Raw genomic sequence first — 24229 nt, 5'->3', positions numbered from 1 at the left:
ATTATTATTACCATTTTATTTTTGCAATGTTAACTATCAGGAACACAGCTAAGCACTGGGAAATATGCACAAGAGGGCCCAGAATAAAAGCCAGAAAATAGTTACACTATTAATATACTAAAGCCTGTCTAGTTTGCTCAAGGGAGACCTCCTCAGAGCCATTTTACTCTTGTTTAATGCATATTAAAAAATGGGAGAGGGAAGTGAGAAGCAATAACAGGCTGAAATAACAGAGGAGGCAGAATGATGTTTAAGAAAGGAAAGCACAACATATATAATACATGTTAGAAAGAACCCCAATCAAAACACATAATGTATTTTGATTGACTGAAAACAGTTAAAATATCTGTAAAAATTTTTTTGATCTTTAGGGAGTAATCTTCATTACTTGAACAATTTACTTAAACATCTTAGTCTCTAAACGATGCCAGAGGAAAAAAGGTTCACTCTATCTTGATCCTCTGAATCTTCCTCCCCATAAACTGAGTCCTAACAAAATTACCCCCTTGTTTGCAATACAATTGTATTGCAGTTTTTCTACCTCTAAAATGGGCCAAGCCATTTCAATCCCAGCAGAGCATCCTCACAACAGAAAAGGTAAAGACTATGCTCTCTGACTTTATTCTGATAGGAATATAGAAGAAACTGCTGGAAAACGGTGATTGTTATCCTTCATTCTCAAAGAGGACTGAAAATGACATCACTATGTTAGAGTTGAATAACAGTATGTCCAACTGTGGCTGATCAGACCAATATGAGCTCATAGTGATAATGATGATGATGATTTAATTCTGCCACAGGTCAGACATAAATAGTCCACATAAACATTTGAGATAGCTTCTCTAATTTTGCATATCTCACATTTCCTCTGAGCTAATTTAATTCTGCCTTCCTCATAGAGCACAGCATCTTCTTTGATGAGGGCACACCATGCTGGGCAGTCCTGTGCCCCATGTCATACAATCAATTCTAAAGTTCTTAAGAGAGACCTTGAGAGTCCTTGTATCACTTTTTCTGATCATTTTGTGAGTGCTTGCCCTATATGAGTTTTCCATAAAGTAATTTTTTTGGCAAAAAAACAAAAATCAGGAGGGAAAAAATACTTGTTGACTTTACTGAAATATACCAAATCACCCTCCATGAAGGACTACTATTAAAATATTTCTCTAGGCTTACCACTAACTTATATCCAATAAGCATCCAAGGGTCCACTTTTATTGCTACTGTACAAATGACACAATCCCTAAGTTTTTATATCACACTCTTTTCCTATCTATCTGCATCATTTCAATGGGGGCAATCAAGAGAGGAAGTTGTTTTCTTTAGGATACTTGCATTTCATCTCAGTTTCCTCATTTTTAAAATGAGGGAATAAAATTCTACTTAATCAGCTTCATATAGTTGTTTGTAAGAAAAGGGCTTTTGTAAAGCTTAGAGTGCTCTATAAATGTGAATCATTATTATCATTAGCACCTTACTTTGGCTCTCACCATACTCTTTCCCATTCTTCTTCACACAACTAAATTCTGTGCATCTTCCAAATCAACTTTAATTCTTCCTCTTCCTTCAACTTCCCAAGAAACTTTTCAAGCCCAGCCTTTCCAGGAAGTCCTTTCCCATCTTCACCACTCTTTTGTTTCCCAGAATTTCAATTTATCTTTACATATAAAAATGTCTCATCTGTCAAACTAAACTGTAAGTTCCTGAATCTACCTTATGGGTCTCTGCATTCTCTCCAATGTCTAGCAAAAAAGTAGGTAGGTTCAATAACTTAGTTAATTTTATTTTTATTTACTGTTCATTTGACTTAAAAATAGAAAAGATAAACAAAATCTTGGCCCACCATCTTAAATCCCTAATTTTTTGTCAAACATACTTTCTCAAGCCCTTATTCCTATATTTGCACTCTCTGTTCCTACTTAGAGGACTTCTGAACACTTCTGAAGAAAGTTATACAATTGGGTGACTCAATTGACATAGATTTGTTATCTAATTTTAACTGAGCCCTCATTTCTGGATGCCAATCTTTTTATTCTTCTCATAGCCTAATAGCAACTATTATTGCAAATGTTAACCTCTCTCCTCAGGAACTTCTTCCTTCATGGTTCTCAGAAGACCCTGCCTTCTCTTTACTGAGAAAAAAGAGATTACCCCACATGAAATGAGTTCTATACTGTAAAACCCATCTTCTTTCATTCTCCATCCTCTTCCCCTTTGTCCAGTTTTTTGAAGGGACAAGCATTCTCCTTGGCAAGATAATTCCTCCACTGGTGCTCTGGGTATCTTCACCTCCTTTCTCTTCCAGATGTTTATCCCTTCTCTCTCATCTTCAACATTTTCTTATCCCTGACTTCTGCTCTGCCTTCTATAAACAAACCATGATCTCTCCCAGTTTTAAAAAACCTTCACTTGACCTTGTCATCTCCTCTAGTTCTCTTTTCTGCTTCATAGCTAAATTCCCAGAAAGAGAATATACACTTATTGTTGCCATTTCCTTAACTCCTACTCTTTTCTCAATCCCCAATAATCAGGCACTTAAGTAAAATATATCTAGGATTAATAGTGATCTCTTAGCTGCTGAATCCAATAGTCCCTTTTGGATTTTCATCACTCCTGGTATCTCTGTAGCTTAGCTTGTCTGACCATCCTTGACTTTTATAATACTATTCTATGATTCTTCTACTTGCCTAACCACTGCTCAGTGTCCTTTTCTGAATCATCCTTCTTTTGCACATAATGGGTATTTCTCAAGGCTCTATTCTCCCTTGGTGATCTCATAAGCTTTCATGGGTTCGGTCATTTCTCTGGAGATGATTACCAAATCCAGGACTAGACAGCCCCTCAAATCTTTCCTGAACGCCTCTCTCACATAGCCAAAAACCTGCTGAAAACCTGAGACATTTCAATCACAAAATATCCACATTGTATATTTCCCCTCAAGCCTCCCCCAAACATGTTGTATTTCTATTGACAAAACTATCATTTTCCTAGTCACCTAGGTTAACAATCTCAGAGTCATTCTTGATTTCCATCTCCCTCAACTCTCATACCTCATATCATTTGCCACAGCATCTCTCCTATCATCCCCTTATCTCCATTCATACAGCCTAATTTGAGCCTTGATTCTACTGCAAAGGCTATGGTAACAAGCACCATAATGTCTTAACTCCCTCCAGTCTCTCTCTTGAATCAATCCTCCACATACCTGCCAAATCCAAATTCCTAAAATAAATCCATGCATGTCACTTTCTACTCAAAAATCTTCAATGGCTTTTTACTGACTCATAAATAATGCATTTAGAGCCTCTGACAATCTTTTCACATCTACTTTCATTTCTTATTTCTCTTTACTACCCTTCAAACACTCTTCATTTTAGTCCAATTAGTCTCTGGGCCTGGCACAAGTAGTCTCCCATAAATGGAATATGCACCCCACCTTTCTCCTCTGTGCAGGAATCCTTACAAAGTGTTAAGTCATTAGAATTGATGGAAATAATGCTTGTGTGCTTAGGATTTACACCTTTGGGAGAATTCACACATTAGAGCTCACACCTTTGAAAGTCCACATATTAGCTCACACATTGGAGTTCACAAGTTCAGGAGATTCACAAGTCAGAAACCCACAATCCCAGTCTCTTAGAGGAGGAGTCAACCTTTGGGTTCACACCTTTAAGAGATCATATATAAGAAGCTCTTAGAGCTTCAGTCAGTCAGTTCAGAAGATTGACGAGTTAGAGATTGCAGTTGGACAGAATGAAGGATTTAGAGGAATAGAACCAAGATTCTGAGGGAGCTGGAGGCGACAAAGGACAAGCTGCAAGAGCTCTTGAAACCAAGCAGAGAGATAGGCCTCTAAGAAAACTAACCAGGCTATTTTGGAAGAGATAATAAAAGATTGGATTTTAACTCCTGGCTGTATTTGAGGTGATTATTACTCTGAACTGAAACTAAGGCTGCCTCCAGAAAACCTCCCCAAGAAACCTGCTCTCAGAGAGAATCACCATTTTATAAAAAAGATGAGACCGCCACACTCTGTCTCATGGAATCTTTAATATCATCAAAGTTCAATTCCTAATTCTTTCCTTTCCCCCAGTTATTAGCACTCCCCACCTTGAAATTACTTTATATATATTTGCATAAATACTGTACTGCTCCCACAGTAGAATGTAAACTCTTTAAGGTAATGAAGTATTTCATTTTTCTCTTTGTATTCCCAGTACAACATTGTCTTGCACATAGCGGGCATTTTATAACTGTTTGGAATTGGATGCTTTTATGCATATTCAATGTGTAGATGTGATAAAGGAGAGTTAACATTTTGGATAATAGAGTCAGAATTTTTAAAAAATCTCAAGCTCAACCGTTGGACCAATTTTAATGAGATGAAAATTTAATTGGTAAAAATGTCAAAGTCTTACACTTAGATTCAAAAACTCTTATCAAGCAAGTACAAGATAGAAAAGGTAAGTCCAAATATTGATTCTTGTCAAAGACAGCCAAGAATTTGGAGGGTTTTTAGTTGATTGAAAGCTCACTAAGAATCCACACTGCAATTAAGTAGCTCAAAAGCCAAATTAGAGGGACTTAAGAGACATAATTTCCCCGAGGATTAGGGAGGTAATAATCCTGCTATACACTTCATCCATCTGGATCAGAATATTCCTGCAAATTTTGTGTTCAGATATGAATATCATATTTTGAGAGAGCAATTCAATGGCAAGTGACCAGAATGATTATATCACAAGAGATGGGTTAGATGGTGATATTTGCCAGGGAAAATATATTAAGGAAGTTGTTACAGCTATATCTAGTATGTGAAAGAGGTTTTAGATTTGATCAGCTTGGCCCCAAAGGGTATAACTAGAAGTACTGCTTGAATGTTGTAGAAAAAAATTTAGCTTAACATAAGGAAAACTTTCCTAACAGAGCTATCCCTAAGTGGAATGGGTTCTCTCTCTCACTTGAATTGTTTTTGCAAAGTCACAAGGACTATTTTTCAAGTATGCTAGAGAAAGTATCCTTATGCCAATGGTTAAATTAACTACATGGCCTTTGAGGTTCCTTCCAAGCCTGAAATTCTGTGAAAGAAAGGAAAGAGAGTAGAACTGTCAAAGAGACAGTATTTAGGATAAAAGAGGAGGCTAATGCAAAGCTTTATCCTTAAGTGATGGAGAAGAAAGAAAGAACAGGAAAATACTAAGCAACCTAAATATAATACTTTGAAAAAAGAAAAAGAAAAAGCAATGAGAATGGTTGTTTTTAAAAGTCCTTAAGAGACATGCAGGTAATCTTTTAAAGAAAGTATAATTTCTTATTTTCTCTCCCAGGTTCTCAGTGAAGACATTCATAGGGTGTAAGAGAATTTCTGTGTGGTTTCACAAACTGCTGACACTTTTCATATCCCAACATGCCCTTTAGAACTAATATCTTAGGCATTTAGAACTCAAAGTGACTGTAGAGCACATCAAGTCTGACCACTTCACTTTACAATCCAGGTTTCATGTTTTCTAATCTAGTATAAAGACAGCCTGCCTTCCTTGGTGTCGTTTTTCTCCTATTCTTCTTTAAAAAGTTTTTTAGTTTAAAAAAAAAAAAAGTAGCTTCCATCTGTGACAGGAAGACACAGCTTTTGACAGTGAATGATTGTTTGAGAAAGAAAGAATTTTTTATGTAACTTCACCCATAAACAATTCTGATCTTGAAAAAAAAAAGTTTTTTAGTTACTATTATTTCTTAATGCTAACCTTCTATGCATAAAGTTCCACCCGCTATGACTAAGAACCAACCTGGTTTGAGCACAGAAAGTTAAGCATTAACTCAATCACTAATAACTGAGTCGTTCTAAGAAAATCTCTCACTTAAAAAAAAAAATCTCACTTGGAAGTGTTAAGGACACAACTCTTAAGACAAAGAATTCCCAAGTCTCAATGTGCAAACACAAGCTTTTCCACTGAAGTGTCATATCCTTTAAGTCACTATTTCTCAACAGTCTCTCCTCAGCGAAGTCTCTGCCCAACTTTATCATCTCCCTGCACTGCAGTGAATAAATGTCTGATGCACTTTGAAGTTCTTGATTATTTCCCCACCTGGCTTGAAGTCTCTCCCATGTCATCTCATCTTTGACTTTTATAATCCATTTCAATAACCCTTCAAGCACCTTGGCTTCAAATTCTTCAACTTTCTTGACTCATTTTCATCTCCCCCCTATTTCAACCATGAACAAAATCAACCATACCTTGGCCCTTGACCCATCACTGAGAACTGTTCTGATTCCAAAATCTCAGGAGAACTCATAGTTCCAACATTTACTAATGTAATAACAAGCATATCATTAAACTTTTTGGAGTCTCAGGTTCCTCATCTGTAAAACGTAAGAAATATTTGTACCACCTTCCTCCCAGGATTTTTTCTGGGAAAACAACTCTGTAAACTATAAATATAAGATATTATTGTTCAAGCTAGTCTTCACATCCACTGATGATCACAGTTCTTTGATTGTTTTTTCTTCTTTAGCTAACTTCTGGCTTTTCCTCTTTCCCTCTAATCAGCCTTTACAAGAATACTGTGTCTAATACCTCAAACACCCATATTCTTTTTTTTTTCATCAGACCTACCGCATCAATTCACAGCTTCAGGTAAAGTATACTACCCACTTATTCTATTGCTGCTGTCTGGAATTACTGAAGGAAGCTACTGTGAACTCCTTGAAAGTAGAAACTATCCTTTGCCTTTCTTTGCCTCCCTAGGACTTTACACAGTGTCTAACACATAAGAGGTTGTGAATAAATAAATGTTCACTGATTAGTTTGAGCTGAAGTTCCACACGGGATTAGATATCATGAGTCTCCAGTATAGTCAATGATGTTTAGGATCATCTCTGATTGACTCCCTATCCCATTCCCCATAGCTGATGTTCAAACTTATTTTATTCTCTTTTATGTTTGTATTCATATTCCCCAGAATTCAAGACTGTCTAGCACATAATAAATGCTTCCTAAAAGATTAATGAAATCAGAGAAATGCAAATTAAGACAACTCTGAGATACCACTACACACCTGTCAGATTGGCTAGGATGACAGGGAAAGATAATGTGGACTGTTGGAGGGGATGTGGGAAAACAGGGACACTGATTGGTGGAATTGTGAACACATCCAGCCATTCTGGAGAGCAATTTGGAACTATGCTCAAAAAGTTATCAGACTGTGCATACCCTTTGATCCAGCAGTGTTTCTACTAGGCTTATACCCCACAGAGATACTAAAGAAAGGAAAGGGACCTGTATGTGCCAAAATGTTTGGCAGCCCTGTTTGTAGTGGCTAGAAGCTGGAAAATAAAAGGATGTCCATCAATTGGAGAATGGTTGAGTAAATCGTGGTATATGAATGTTATGGAATATTATTGTTCTGTAAGGAATGACCAGCAGGATGAATACAGAGAGGACTGGCGAGACTTACATGAACTGATGCTGAGTGAAATCAGCAGAACCAGGAGATCATTATATACCTCAACAACAATACTGTTTGAGGATGTATTCTGATGGAAGTGGATCTCTTCGATAAAGAGAGCCTTAATTGATCAAAGACGGACAGAAGCAGTTACACCCAGAGAGAGAACACTGGGAAATGAATATAAACTGCTTGCATTTATGTTTTTCTTCCCGGGTTATTTATACCTTCTGAATTCAATTCTCCCTGTGCAACAAGAAAACTGTTCGGTTCTGCACACATATATTGTATCTAGGATATACTGCAACCCATTCAACATGTAAAGGACTGGTTGCCATCTGGGGGAGGGGGTGGAGGGAAGGAGGGGAAAAATCGGAACAGAAGTGAATGCAAGGGATAATGCAGTAAAAAATTACCCTGGCATGCGTTCTATCAATAAAAAGTTATTTAAAAAAAAAAAAAAGATTAGAGAAACAGACATAGTGAGGAAAGGAAGAGTGTTGATGCAGAATTTATAGGATGGGTGTGGAGATCACCAGAGATGGTTCCCGGCTCTTCAGTGAAGTTGTGGACTAGAAAATGGGTCTAAGTGTCAGCATTAGAAGATGTGGTAGAATGAGAAGACAAGTGTTTTGTTCAGCTAAAAACATCTGGGACAAGCATCTGGAAAGATGCTATCCACCATGCAACATGTCAATTATTATTCACATCAATTATTATTGTTGCTGTTGTTATTAATGAGAATTTAAGTCCAGTGTTCCCACTAACAGTAATATGCTTTTTACAAGTTTAACTCATTTCTAGACTAGCCCTAGATTCAAACTTTGTCGTAAGTAATTGACAGATGCATAATACAAATGATGTATGCACATATATCACCTCAAAGTTTTTAAAGCATTTCACATATATTATTTCATTTGATCCAGATTCTGTTGGAGGTCCTCTTCTCCCTCTATACTATTTCACTTGGTGATCTAATCAGTTCCCGTGTATTCACTTAGTATCTGTGTGTAGATGGAACCATCTACTTCTATTAGTCTAGGATGAACCTCTCTGGCTCTTGTCTAGCATCTCTGACTGCCTATTGAACATTCAAACTGAATGGCTCATAAACATCTTAAACTCGACATATCCCAAACTGCCCTCATTATCTTTCCTCCAAAACATCTCCCTCTTTCTAACTTCTCTGTTACTGTTGAGGATGCCATCATCTTCCTAGTCAATCAGACTCAATACTTAAGGGGCATTCCCAGACCTCTCACGGTCTCGCACCACCACCTGCTCAGAGTCACCAAGTCTTTCACCTGTACCTTTAGAAGATCTCTCATGAAGGAAGCCTGGGAAGTCTTAATCTCACTACAACAGCCACTGGTTGTTCTAACTGCCTCAAGTCTCTCCCAACTCCAGTCCATTCTCCACTCAGCCATCAAATTAATCTTTGTAAAGAAAAAATTCCAACCATGTTACCTCTCTATTGAATCAACTCCAGAACTCCCTGTTACCTACAAGATCCAAATACAAATTATTGTTTCGCTTTTAAAGTCCTCCATACACTGATTGGTTTCTTCCTAATTTTCTAATCTTCTTTCCCTTCCACAGGGATCCCTCTCTTGTATTCAGCAATCCAGTGACCTCCTTGCCAGTCCTCCATCTCCTGATTCTGGACACTTTTACCTGCTGTTCCCCATCCCTGGAACTTTCTCCTTTCTCATCTCTGCCTACTCACAGGCTCTACTAGCCTCCTTCTAGCCTCAACTAAAACCCTGCTTTTTGCAAAAAGCCTTTCTTGGCCCACTTAATGCTAGCACTTTTTCCATCTGTTGATTATCTCAATTTATCCTGCATATATCTTTTTTGTACATACTTATTTACAAGTTGTTCCCCTCATTAAACTGTGAAATGCTTGAGAGGAAAGATTGTGTTTTGCCATTCTCATATCCTTGGCACTTAGTATGGTGCTTGGCAAATAGTGGACATTTAACAAACAATACTTCACTGACCAACTCTTACAATAACTCCAGAAATATGTGTACTACAGGAATTAATCCCATTTTTTCAGATGAGGAGATTGGGGTTTAAAGGTTGTCACACGTGTGATCACAGAGCTAAGAAGTGTCAAGATATACCTTGAACCCAGGTCTTCCTAACTATAAACTGATTTCAACGGTGTAGAGAACTTGCAAATAAGAAAACTCCCTGCATTGGCAAAAGAAAGCTCCCTATTACTAAGAAAGTCAGAAGTACAGTGTCTTCCCGCATGTATACAGTATTGTAATATGCCCTAGAAACTTTTCCTTCATTGCATCATTTGATCCTCCAACAAACTAGTCAAGAGTATATAAGTCTAGTACTTCTGGCTTGGAACCAACCACAATTTCAATGACACAGGAAACTTCCAGTGAGGAACATCTTTGAATCAAGGCAGAAAAAACATGAGCTGTTCTACAATTTACAATCTGAGAGTTTAAAGACTTGACCAACAGCCACTACTTTTCAGAAGCAGGACTTATATCAAAGTCTTCTTAAATTAGAGGCAAGATGGCTCTTGATCTTTTCTGACAAGCTACCTGTCACAGCTATCATAATTCTCATTACATCAGGCTTCTTTTTGTTATTTACTTGGTTTTCTTTTTAGCTGAGTAAAACATCTGTCAATTTGGTCAAAGACACAGGTACAGACACACACATGTTATAGCTGGAAGAAATTTTGTGTTTCATCTTGTCTAACCTGCACTGTTAACAAGTAATTTATAACAATGAAATCCAAGAGCGATAAATATACATCATAATATTCAGTTAATACCAAAGCTTCCCAGGTACATGAAAATGTCAACTCATGAATATGAGCAATAACATACTATTTATCAGCAAAACAGAAGCATTAGTAAGTTTCAAATATTCAAATAGTAGAATTCAAATATTCTCTCTCCAAATACTAAATAGTTTTTCTTTGCCTTTTTCCTCCTAGATTACAGAGCCATGCCTATTTATCATGCATTATTTGGGAATTAGCTATTCCACATAACTGTCCAGGAAGCCTCTAAAACAGTTTTTAACTTTTTAAAATGAAAATCTTTCTAAAATGTGTTAAATACTTCCCTGTGTTCTTAAAATGCACAGCTATACCTATTTATCATGCATTATTTGGGAATTAGCTATTCCACATAACTGTCCAGGAAGCCCCTGAAATAGGATTTTTTTTTAACTTTTTAAAATGAAAATCTTTCTAAAATGTGTTAAATACTTCCCTGTGTTCTTAAAATGCACAAGTCAACAAATATCTATTAGACTGAATTTAATTTAGCCTTTTTTTTTTTTTTTAAATCAGTACTATAAAAATCAATTACACTCTCTCATTAGGCTAGAACTGGAAAGCCCTTAGTGGCTGGTAAAATAGGCAAAGCAGTTCAGCCCTATCCTGAAAAGCTGTTAGGCTCCCAACCCTAATGGCCAGTGTTTCTTTGAGGAATTTGTATCCACTTAACAGATTGCTATATTCTCACAATAACGCTGTGAGGTCGGTAATGCAAATATTAATTTCATCTGACATGAGAAAACATAACCACCAAGAGGTAAAAATGACTTGCCTTGAATCCAACACCTAGAAAATAAGAGAGCTGAGATTAAAATTGAGATCAGGGTTTCAAATTCAATGCTTTTCTATATCTGCTTCTAATTCTTACCCATTCTAACAGCTGCTCCTACCCTCCTTTCATCCTTACCAATGCTGCACTTGCTCTCTGAATTCAATTTTAAATTAGAACTAACAAAATCTAGTTAGAACAGCTCCTGGTAACTCGTGTGGTGCTTCACAACAGACAAAAATGACTCCTCCATGGCAAAACTTCTGGGTCACTGAGTAGAGACAGACACAAATCTCTCTTTTGGTAACATGGACTGGCAAAAAAAAAATTAAAAAAAATGTTGGCTTCCCTTACTGGAATCTAAGCTATGGGACTGTCTTTCTTTTCTTTCTTGCATTTATATTCCTAGCCTTAACATAATACCTCTCACAAAATAAGCACTTAATAAATGTTTATTTGGTTTAATCAAGAATTTTGATTCAACCAAGAATTTGATTCCCTGACAAGATCTTGCACATAGAAAGAACATCAGTATCACTGAGATGAAAATTCATTACATTTTTTAAAGGTAGTATCAAAATCAGAGAAACACATGACAGCTTGATTTTATGTCACAGAAACTACTGCACATAATAACCAAAAAAAAAAAAAAAAAAGCACAAACTCAAACTATCACATTATTTGTAACTTCTCCCTACTCAATGTACTGTGGAATCTCTTAATTCTCTGATCTTCCTTTCTGGATGTTTGTTGAGGGAACCCAGGTGACTCTGGTCCCTTCCAATTAACCTCCACTTCCTGATAAGAGTTTTAGAAACTGACACTTTGGGGCCTAAAGGAAGCAAATCAAAGAAACCCAGGAACTTTACAGATGCACTCAGCTCAAAGCAAGCCTCAAAGTCAGCAGTACTTTTAATAGAAAAACTAATAAAACTCAGAATTTTTCTAACTCCATAAGGCTTTAGTTAAGTTCATCCAGTCCATCATCATCAAAAAGACATTTACAAAGTACTTAATTGTACCTGATGCTGGGTTAGGCACATATGTACAAAGAGTTATAGAAAGCAAATTATGGCATGATGTGTTATGAACCCACCCCTACTCAAAAGGAAAGCCTAAAAATCACTTTGAAGCACAGGAGGTAGGGGAAAGGGATGTAAGCAATGAGAAGGAAGAAACAGCATAATACAATTGATGAGTTAAAAGTAATACAGGAAACAAGCTGTAATGATGCAGGATGCATGAAGGAAATGGGTGTGCATAATAATTTTTTTTCATAACACCAGTTTACATTTAGATTGTATCACTCTGACTATTTCCCCAAGGCTTCTCAGGAAATTACTGGTACATAATGGGCACCTGCAACGCTTTATATCCACTAAATCTTTTCAACCAATTACTTTTAAATATACAACACTCTTGATGATCCCAAGTTTCACAAAACATCCCCCAACTTCAATCCACATCATCCTATTTTACAAATAGGGTAACTAACAGAGTTCACAACTCCAAAAGAGGAAAAAGGAAACCATAAACTTCCATAGTTCCTCCTTTAACTACTAAATCTACCCTGGATTGTGAATATCAGGTTGAAATAAACATCTTAAAAGAGAGTTTTGTAAACATTTACATAGTAAAACACCAAGTATTGATAATAACATCCTCTATCCACATAAACCATGTCCTATCCTTCAAATCTCTCCTCCAAACACCTACTTCCTCAAAATGACATTTCCTAACCTCAAAATTTCTCTTATACTTTGTAGTCAATCAATCAATCAGCATTTATTACAAGTATCCTGTGTAAGGCACTCTGCTAAGAGATGCAGGTATAGAAAGAGGTAAAAGGCAGTCCCTACTTTCAAGGAACTTGAAGTATAATGGGGAGAGAGAATGTGCAAACACAAAATTAAAGACTTCCAACACAAAGAGGAATTTTAGTTGGGATTTCGAAGCCAGGTTTTGAATGTCAAACAAAAGATTTTGTCTTTGATCCCGGAAGCAAGAAGGCCACTTGAATAGGGGATGACCCGATCAGACCTGTTTTAGAAAAATGGCTGAGAGGAGGATGGACGGGGAGTGGAGAGACTGGCAGTATGGCGCACAGGTGGAAGGGGGTGAGGGCCTGCATTAAAGGGGGAGTACTTGGGAGATGAAACCGACGGGTGTTGACAACAGACTGGATATGGAAAGCAAGAGATAAGTGAGGAGTCCAGGGCGCCTACGAAATTGTGAGGCTGAGGGATTGGCGGGGCCAAGGAAGGTGGCAGGTAAAGCCTTGGGACCATCACAGATTTTGAAGTGGAAGGAAATTTAAGTCATCAATTCCACCATTTTTATTTGAGGCAGGAGTTGAATCCAAGTTTTCTTCACTCCAAGAGCCAAGCCCTAAACAATGCTGCACACTATATACACTGTATACTCGAAGGCACAGATCGTGTCTTTCTATATCCAGGGCTTTACACATACTTTGGGTCCAGACGCGTGACTTCATCAAACTAAGGACCTCCTAGCGTGGAAACTCCCCCTACCAATCCGAAGCAGCAAACTCCTCCAGCACTGAAATGCCAAGCGCGATAAATGCCACATAAATGTCTGTTGTCCCTCTTCCCCAAAGACGATGCTGGACCAGCTGTCACTGTCCATCTCTAACACCTAGGGATTCACTACCTGAGCATTCCTTTGCCCCCCACCTCGTCCTCATCCCCATCCCTGTCCTGATCCCCAACTGTTCAAGTCACAGGAGGCAGGAAGGCTCCACGTGTACACGGAGTCCCCCTGCCCCATCTCCCTCCCCTCCCCCCCCCGGATGTGTGCGCTTGCGCGGGGGAGGGACGCGCTGCCAACCGAAAGCCCCGCAGGTGGAGGGCGCCTCAGGAGCGAAGCTCCGACGGGTGGGGTTTAGCACCATATGGAGGGAAAATAATTCCGGATTGAGTAAGGGTAAGGGTGGGAAATGAAGGACCGCGAGTGGGTTAAGCACCATAAGGAGGGAGGATGATTCCGGGATAAAATAAGGGTGGGGGAGGAGAATGAAGGGCCCACGGGCGAGGGGGGGGGTGTGGAGGGGGCTGGAAAAATAAACTTGCAGAGGAACCCCCCCCCCCATTTAGACACCCGAGACCCCTCGGTCCCCCGGCTCCCCTTTTCCCTTCCGCCCTCTCCCCCTCGCTGGGCACTCACGGTTCCATATCTACGCGCTGCAGCGGCTCACGACCGCAGGGGCTCCCCCGGCCCAGGCCCCGAGCGGCGCAGCCGGAGCCCGAGCCGCCGCAAAGGTGGCAGCGGCAGCGACAGGAGCCCGAGCAGCCGGTTCCGTAAACTCATCAGATCGCGACGCCCTCACGCCCGGAGCCGCCGCGTAGCGAGGTCACGTGGCGCGGAGACGGCTCCGGGAGCGGATGAATGTGGAGGAGAGGCCGGGCTCCAATCCCGCCGTGGGGCAGCGAGCGCGGGGGAGGAACACGTCTTCTACCCTGTACGCCTCGGGCTTCCTTGTCTGGAACGGCCTCTTAACCGGAGGCCCCCCAGAGAGTTCCTGGGGCGGGTGAGTTTGGATGGCCAAAAAACCCACCTTCTTTTCCTTAAATTGTAAACTGGAATTTAGTCTTTTCATGATGAATTTATATAAAAGTATATGATTTATATACCATATACCATAAACAAATTTAGGAGAGCAAGGAATTAGTTGACTTGTCATCTAGGGAGAAGGAAAGAATCTGTGATCAAACGAGATAGAGAACAGTATGCAATGCAAAATGGATCATTTTGATTAGACTATATTAAAAAAGTTTTGCGCAAACAAGTGCAACCAAGATTAGAAGGGAAACAGAAAGCTGAGAAACAATTTTTATACCACTGTTTCTGACAACTACCTCATTTCTAAAATATACAGAGAACTTGATCAAATTATAAGAATATGTGTAAATGTGTGTATAAGAATATATATGTAAATCATATATATTGACCATTGATAAAGGTCAAAGGATATGAATAGGCTATATTCAGATGAAGAAATTAAAGCTGTATTCATGTAAAAATGTTCTAAATCCCTATTGATGGGGAAAATGGCAAATTAAAATAACCCTGAGATTCGACCTCATACTTATCAGATTGCCCAATAAAACAGAAAAAGGAAATGATAAATGTTGGAGGTGTGGAAAATTGAAACATTAATGCATAGTTGGTGGAATTGTGAACTGATTTAACCGTTATGGAGAGCAATTTTTAACTATAGTCAAAAGAGTATAAAACTGTGCATACCCTGTGATCCAGCAATAGAAGTTATGTATCCCAAAGAGATCTTTAAAAAGGAAAAAGGATATATTTGTATAAAATTATTAATAGGAGGTTGTTTTTTCTTTTTTTTATGCTGGCAAAGAATTGGAAATTGAAGGGATGCCCATCAATTGTAGAATGGAATGGAATATTATTGTTCTATAAGAAATGATGAGCAGACTGATTACAGAAAAAAGCCTGGATGTTGAGGGAAGTGAGCAGAACCAGGAGAACACTGTACACAGTAACAGCAACATTGTGAAATGATCAATTGTGATAGACTTAGCTCTTCTCAGCAATGCAACCCCAAGGGACCTGTGATGGAAAATGCTGACTAGATGCAGACAAAGAACTATTGAAATTGAATCCAGATCTAAGCATACTATTGTCACTTTTGTTTTGCTTTACTTTGTTTTTTTCTTTCTCATGGTTTCCCCCTTTTGTTCTGAGTTTTCTTTTACAGCATGACTAATACAGAAATATGTTTTAACATGATTATGTATGTCTTAACAATTGTTTGCTGTCTTAGAGAGGAGGGGAAGGAAGGGAGGGAGGAAGATAGAAAAATTTAGTGTTCAAAATCTTACAAAGATGGATGATGATTTCTAAAATATAGAGAGAATTGACTCACTTATAAGAATATAAGCCATTCTTCAATTGATAAATGATCAAAGGATATGAACAGATAATTTTCAGATGAAGATATTAAATCCATTTCTAATCATATGAAAAAATACTCTAAATCACTATTGATCAGAGAAACACACATTAAAACAACTCTAAGGTACTACTACACACCTCTCAATTTGGTTAAGAAGACAGGAAAATATATTATTGGTGGGGATATGGGACAACTGGGACTCTTATTACATTGTTGGTGGAGTTGTGAAATGATCTAACCATTCTGGAAAGTAATTTGAAACTATACCCAAACAACTATCTAACTGTGCATACCCTTTGTTCCAATAGTATCACTATTGGGTCTGTATCCTAAAGATATTATTAAAAAGGGAAAAAGACTCACAAGAGCAAAAATGTTTGTAAAAGTACTTTTTGTAGTGGCGGGGAACTGGAAACTGAGGATGTCCATCAGTTGGGAAATAGCTGAATAAGTTATGGTCTATAATAGTATAGAGTGTTATTGTTGTATAAGAAATGATCAATAGGCTGATTTCAGAAAGACCTGGAGAGACTTACACGAAATGATGCTAAATGAAGTGAGTCGAACCAAGAGAACATTGTACACAACAGCAACAAGATTATGTGATGACCAACTGTAATGGACTTCACTCTTCAACAATGAGATGGTTCAGGCCAGTTCCAATAGACCTGTGATGGAGAAAGCTGAGGACTGTGGGGTCTCAATGTGCATCACAGCATCGTATTTTCACCTTCTTTGTTATTGTTTGCTTGCTTTTTGTTTTCTTTGTCATTTTTTCCCTCTTTGATCCGATTTTTCTTGTGCAGCATGATAAATGTGGAAATATGTATAGAAAAATGGCACATGTTTTAACATATGTTGGATTACTTGCTGTCTAGGGAAAGTGGGGATAAGGGAGAGAGAAAAATTTGGAACACAAGGTATTGCAAGGGTGAATGTTGAAACTTATCTTTGCATATAGTTTGAAAATTAAAAGCTATTATTTAAAAATAAAAATAATGAAAATAAAAAAATAAAGATGGATGCTGAAGTAATTGGAAAAATAAAATATTATTAAATATTATTAAATTATTAAATTAATATTAATTTTTAAATGTATGACTGGTGATGGTTCAGTATGTAGTAAATGACCTTGGCATCTTCAATGTCTGATCAAGCTCTTAAATACTCCACAGTATCTGCTTTAGCCTTCTTCTTGGCCACTAGAGCAAATTGTTCTCATCTGTCCATTCCTTAGGGAATGAGGTAAGGGAGAAGTATTCACATGCTCGGGGTAGACATCCCTTAACTCACAATGGACTTTGAGATCTGTTTGCTAAGACAGTTTTACTAGAGTATGGCTGCGGTTCATACTACAGCTTCTTGGAGCCACAGGTAAGAGTTGGGTGACAGCTGGACACTAAAGTTGAATGAGAAGCTCTGAAAAGGGTTTGCCAAACCGTCACACCAGGTAGGGGTGCTAGTCTTCTCTGAGCACCCCATTCACCTCACAAAGGCTCACACAAAACAAGCTGTATTTCCTTCCTAAACTCTAGAATTTAGTCTTTTGCGGGGATGAATTTATTTAAAGGTAAATTTTAAAACATCACTCATATATATGTATATTACATATATAATACATGTATTTTAATGAATATACATGAGTGTATGGAAGTAATTATTGATATAATAGCACATATTAAAAAAGAAAATAAAGAGGAAATATGACATGATGGATAACTGGTAGAGTTAGGAAGACAATCTCTGACATATAGTGACTGTGTAACCTTAAGCTAGTCATTTAATCTCTAAATACTCTAATTGACTTTAATTCATTCAATAAACATTAAGTACCTATTATGTGCCAGGCAGTGTGCAAAGTGCTGGGCATGCTAAAAGTGACAAAAGACAATCCCTTCCCTCGAGTTTATAGTCTAATGGGGAGGAGGCAATAAGCAGACAAATATATACAAAGCAAACTATATACAGAATAAAAAGGAAATAATTAAAAGAAGGGAAACACTGGAATCCAATCTAGAAAAGGATTCTTATAGGAGGTGAGATTTTAGGTGAGACTTAAAACTTTAAAAAACTAAGTTACAGAAAAGATGCCAACTTGCATTGGTAGAGGGAACTTCATTATCCAGGAGTTAGCTATGTAAATTAAATCACTAGTGCCTCAGATTCTCCATGAAACACAGTCCCAAAGATAATGCTACTCTTTTCTAATTAGACTTTTAAGTCTCCTATCTCTTGAGCTCATAGTTTGAGCTCGCACAAAAGCATATTAGACATTAAAATCAAAGCATGAAAGGAGGCAGTGAATTGGTGTTACTAACCTATTATATTAGGATGCTAGTGATTGTGCACATATGTAAAAATAATCTTTTATTGCAAGAGCTGATAGTACTTGAGATAAAGTGTTCATCAATTTAACATTATTCTGATCACATTAAATGAGATGTCCCTGAAAAAAAGCTATTAAAAGCCTGCTTTTCTATTAACATATGGAAGCTGGTATTTTTTTTTTTAATTGAAATAGTACAACTTTGAAATGGTTGTGATATTTTTAAAAATGTTTATGTTTAACTCATTTCCTAGGAGACAAAAGAAGACAATGCTTTTTCTAGGTTTACTCACCCACCTCCCTTATGTATCATGTATTCAGGAGCAAAAATCATTAACATATGCATCTTTCACATCTGGAGATTTGTTATTGGAAATGGATGATTCCATGACTCCTTAGATGACTCATTTTTCTTCACCCAAGGACATTTCTCTAACAAAATTGCATACGGTATCCCCAATAGGAACTTTAGTGTTCTCTTAAATTATCCAGATTTTAATGTATTAGCTAAGTCTTCATAGTTACTATTGCCTAAAATATTTAAAGATTCTCTACTTGCCTGCTTTTCTGAACTAGTTGAACAAGGTTTTTTTTTTTTCCCTTGACTCATCTAACAGTATACTTAGAAACTCAAGCAAATGTAAGACTTTTTTTTTTTCTTCCATGAGTTTACTGTCTATGCGCTCAATGATATAGATGCAGTTAAGACAAAACTAGTCATAGCTAGTCTGCTACTTCTAGAAAAGGATGCCATCTTGGTGGAAGACAATGTGAGATAAGCATCATTTTGCTAATTACTGACATACTCCTACCTCCATAGTGTTACCAGATCTACTTTATGGGACTCTGAAGCTGGTTGGAGGCCACTTCTCTGACTCCATTTCACACCTCCTGCCTAATCCCTTAGTTTTGTTGATCAAAATGAATAGTTAATGAAGGAGGCAAAGTACAAAGATAATGAGATCAATTTTAGACACAATCTATTTGAGCTGCTTATGAATTATTCAAGAGAGGTTGTCCAGCAGTCCATTTGGGACTGGTCAGGAGAGGGAATAGGACTGTATATATAGATTTAGAAGTCACTGACAAACAGATGATGCTTGAAATCATAGGTGCAAAAGAGATCATCAAGGAGGGTTTCCCACATCCAAGTAAGGAAAGACCTTGGGATTAGTAAAGAATCTACACAATCATAACACTGGTATAGAACAAGGGCTAGATATGTGTTTCCTTACTTAGGTTTTTGTGTCTTGTCACTTTTCAACTCTTGTCTCAAGAATTGTTACACTAGATATAGAGAGCTTGATTCAGAAATTCCTCTTGAGTCTAGGAGGTTTGGTTAAGGAATTCCTGGGTTAAAGTTCTCTCTCTTCATCTATTTCCTAAGGGGCCATGTGCATTCTTCCATACAGCTTTACTACAGAGAATCAAGTTCTTACATGTTTTAAACAGCTTTTTTTCTAATCTCCAAAATCTATTCTCTCTCCCCTTCTCTCTGCTAATCCTTATAAAAAGAAAAATTCAAGGGTATATGTTAGAGGTATGAACAGACCATAAATCAATGTTATCCCCAATGGGACGTTGGTGGAACAGTTAACTTATTTTGAAGATATCAATACAAAAGAAAAAAGTCTTCATCTGTGGAGGCAATATGATATTTAAATCTTAGGGAAATCAGTTTCAAAACAAAGTCTCCATCAGTTAAACAAAGTAGAACTTTTGTACTTTGTATAAAGATGCTAGAACCCATGCTAGAACAAACACTTCATTAGTGCAGGCAATAAAGACCCAGGAAAAGATCTAGATGCCCTATCTACTTCACATTTAAAGGACAGAGACAACTCTACAACAAACAATCAAAAATGAAAGAAAGTATTAAAAGAATCAGTCCTAGGGAAGGAATGATTTGTATCTTTACAAGTAAACAAGTAAGTGATTTGACAGATTCTTATTAGAGTAGAAACTATACCAAACCAAAAAAATCATCTATAAGTAGCATAATTCCATTACATGTACCATAGAAGGAACAGCTGTCCTCTGGGGAAATGCCAAAGAACAGCTGTTCTCTGGAGAAATGCCTCCTATATAGGCCTTTTGGAATTTAAGAAGCAACCCAAAACATTTAATAGAAACTTACACACTATTTCACATTGGCTAAAATGGAAACGGATCTAAAAGAAGCAGCAGAGTAACACTATGCTAAAGTAATATCATGGTTCCACTAGGATACCATATGGGTGATTCAGTATTAACATGCTTCTCTCCAAAGCAAAAGACCTGCATTCAATTTACTGACCATGCTTACAGAATTTTCCCAGTGCCTTGTATATAGTAGGCACTTAATAAATGTTGGTTAAGTTGATTTTAATGTCTACTTATGTGGAAATACTTAAGACTAAGAATGAAAGCCTTTGGGTGAAGATAGACTCTAAGTAGAATATAAAGAAGCTTCCTTAATAGAATGCAGGTTCCTTGAAGGTAGAGACTGTTTTGTTTTCATCTTTATGTCCCCCAGGATCATCCTTGTGTCTTGCATAATCTAGGTATTTAATAAATGTTTGTTGAGTTTTATGACTTGAAAGTTTTTTCAAATGTTATTGTGGGAGTATAATGTATGCCACTGAGACAGAGGATATGAACAATGTTTTCTAGATAGAGATAGCTAAAATAATACAGAGATAACATTTTTGAGTAATAGAGTATTCCAACCATCAAGACATTTAGTAGAAGTTTCATTCTACGAAAAACAAAATATCTGAGAAAATATTGACTATTAAATGAAAACAATTTCATTTAAAATGTGGAAAATGAGTGAGATGGATGAATTTAGGAGAGAGATAAGTTCTATTTTTGAACAGTTTGAAATACCAAAGGACATCTGGGTGGAAGTATCCAGTAAGCAATTGATATGTGGGACTAGAGCTTTATATAGAGATTTGGGTTTCATTACCATAGCAATAATCACTGAATTTGTGAGAGAAGATAATATAATTGAGATAGAGGGAATATATATTCTCTATAAAGAAGAGAAGGGGATACTGGACATAACCTTGGGATCCAGTTACACATTAATGACAGAACCTGAATGATGATCCATCATAAGAGACTGAGAAACATTAACTATTTATGTAGAAAGAAAACCAAAAGAAGGCAGAATATATAGGAGAAGCTGGTGATCAATATTATCAAATGCTGCAGAAATCAAAAAAGATTAAGATGAGGGGGAAGGAAAGGTCATTGGATTTGTCAATTAAGAGATCAATATTTGCTTTGGAAAGAGCAGCCTTACTTGAATAATAAGGATTGAAGTCAGAATGCAAGAGGTCAAGAAAAGAGTAAGAGAATTTCTGGCCAAAAAAGCTGACTGAACAGCCCCCCCATAGCCAAATCCTAGAAATCATAGCAGGCCAAATAATGATCAAGAAATCAAATAATAAACTGCTCTAAGTGACTTCTTCCACACAACAACTACACAAAAAGTCAGCCAGAAGCCTGTAGGCAATCAGAATGAAGATGTGGGCAATAAAACTAATTCTAGCACAAGGTAACAAGCCAGAAACCTCTCAGAGTAACCAAAGATTTGCTAGAATTTGTAGCCTATAGATCTCTGTATCCCAAGGCAATATAGAGGGAGGGAGAAGAGGAAGGGGGAGGGAAGGGGGAGAGGAGGGGGAAAAGGGAGGAAGGGAGAGACAGAGAGAGAGGAGACCGAGAGAGAGAGAGAGAGAGAGAGAGAGAGAGAGAGAGAGAGAGAGAGAGAGAGAGAGAGAGAGAAAGGAGAGAGAGAAAGGAGAGAGAGAGAGAGAGAGAGGAAGGAAGGAAGGAAGGGAGGGAGGAAGGGAGGGAAAAAAGGAAGGAAGGAAGAAAAAGAACACCTCAAAGAATTCAACAACTTAAAAACAATGTTAGAGGATCAACAAATTATAAACTCCAACTAATACTAAATAGAAATTCTGAAAAATCAAAGAAGAGATTCATAAAATTGAATGCAAAAAGATATTGTATTAATTTATAAAACTGAATATTTTAGAGAAATAAATATATAAATTTTTATATAATCTAATTTAAAAGAGAGAAAAATATCAAAAATAGAAAAAGGAGAAATCACAATAAAAATAAGAAATTATTTAAAACTATTTTGCCTAATTTATGCTAAAACAACTAACAATTTAAACAAAATGGATGAATATCTATGGCAATGTAACATACTCAGATCAATAAAGCAAGAATTAGGAAATTTATTTGTTTCAGAAAAATAAATAGAATAAACCATAAATGAAATTTCCAAGAAAAAATCCCAAACAAATTCAGATCCAGATAGAATTCTAAATGAATTTATCAAACATGTAAAAGAGCAATTAACTTCAGTACTCTATAAACTGCTTGCAAAAATGGAAGTGGAGAGAGAGCCAAAGGAAAGAAAGAATTCTTACCATATTCTTTCTATTATAAAATGCGGTCTCAATAGTTGAACCAGGAAGAGATGGATGAGAGAAAGAAAGACAATGAATATCCCTAATGAATATGAATGCAAATATGATAAATAAAATATTAGCAAAGAGGATGCAACACATCAAAAGATCAAATACTATGGCTAGATAATATTTATAAAAGGAATGGTCAAATATTAGGGAAATTATAATATAATAGTCCATATAACCCCCTTCCACACAAAATATAATTAAAAATTACATTAACAGCATGTTTTAGCTATTAGGAAAGAAAGAAAGGAAAAAGAAAGAAAAGAAGAAAGAGATGAAGGGAGAAAGGAAGGAAGGAAGGAAGGAAGAAAAAAAGGAAGGAAAGAAGGGAGGAAGGAAGAAGAAAGAAATTAATGCAAAATTAATATTAACAGAAGTAGAATGTTCTGTTTTCAAGAGAATAATACTAGATTCTGTGCTGATCAGACCACATGTCTAAGGTATTATGTTTAGTTCTGAGCGAGTAAGGTTAAGAATTTGGAAAACTTTTTGATAAAGGTGTCTGGGAAGATGAGAAATTTGAAAATCATATCCTGAATGGGTATTTGCTGAACTGGAAGTCTTTGGTAGAGAAGGGAAGATTTAAAAGAGATGGGTATAAGTGTCTTTAAAAATCTGAAAGATTTTCACATGGAAAAAGGAATAGACTTGTTTCTTCTCATGTCAGAAGCTGATCTAGAACTAGTAGGCCAGAAGAAGACACATTTTGTCCTAACATAAAGAAAATACTAAATAGAAATAACAATATCTAGGGATACCTTGAAAAATGAGTGAGCTCTTAATCACTAAGTGTGTTTAAGTACAGTATAAACAAATACCAGTTCAAGTATATAGCACAAATGATACTTCTTTATTAGAAAGGTTATATTTGAGGTCCTTTCTAATTCAATTGTATAGCCCCAAACTAAATTGTAAGCTCCATGAAGAGAGGGATAAAACTTTGTATCTCACTGGGTGTCTAATACATAGTTGATGCTTAGTAAATGTTTACTAAATTAAATTGAGCTTTGAGTCTATTCCGTGAGCAGAAAATATGAATAGCAATATCACACCTCAAAATAAATCTTGCCTTTTTAAAAGGTTTTTTGTTGTCATGTTTGCTACTTGTTTTTCACATCTCCCTAAGTAAGAAGTCTAATCTTCAAATAATTAAGCTGAAATTCAATTTTAAAAAAATCCATTATCTCACCATGTAATCCTCTAGTAGTAGATATACTAGAGGATATCTGTGAATATCTAGTCCATCTAAATACAGAACATTAGGCCTGAAATAAATGGGAAGTGTACACAAAATCAGACCATCAACAAGCTGTCAGATCACAGCTAGAGCACAGGAAAATCCTGCTAACTTTTTTATTCCACTTGTAACATTCATTCTTAATGTTGGCTCTCCCTTACTGGCAGAATTGCCAGTCCCTACTGAGCCTGGCAGAGCAGCAGGGCTCTCCCAAAG

At 36.9% G+C, this 24229-nt stretch overlaps 1 protein-coding gene and 1 long non-coding RNA gene across 4 annotated transcripts in view; one reads left to right on the top strand and one right to left on the bottom strand.

Annotated features, from left to right (window-relative positions):
• TMEM181 (transmembrane protein 181) overlaps nucleotides 1-24229 on the bottom strand; it is a 112112-nt gene that overhangs the window by 76802 nt on the left and 11081 nt on the right. Inside the window, exon 1 of one of the 3 annotated variants that reach the window (XM_051998014.1) lies at nucleotides 14214-14305. The exons of 1 other annotated variant lie outside the window; for it this stretch is intronic. In XM_051998014.1, the coding sequence (XP_051853974.1) occupies nucleotides 14214-14221 (8 nt within the window). In that variant the 5' untranslated portion in view covers nucleotides 14222-14305. Of the gene's footprint in view, nucleotides 1-14213; nucleotides 14306-24229 lie in introns of those variants that run through there. One more of the 3 variants, XM_051998016.1, reaches the window with a different exon arrangement.
• On the top strand, nucleotides 13872-16986 carry LOC127562370 (uncharacterized). The gene is made up of 3 exons (XR_007953665.1): nucleotides 13872-13973; nucleotides 14237-14577; nucleotides 15412-16986. It is a non-coding gene; the product is annotated as an uncharacterized LOC127562370 (long non-coding RNA).

The sequence above is a fragment of the Antechinus flavipes genome, chromosome 4 (genome assembly GCF_016432865.1).
Source record: "Antechinus flavipes isolate AdamAnt ecotype Samford, QLD, Australia chromosome 4, AdamAnt_v2, whole genome shotgun sequence".
Classification (NCBI taxonomy): Eukaryota; Metazoa; Chordata; class Mammalia; order Dasyuromorphia; family Dasyuridae; genus Antechinus; species Antechinus flavipes.
This window is presented reverse-complemented; position numbering and strand designations above follow the sequence as displayed.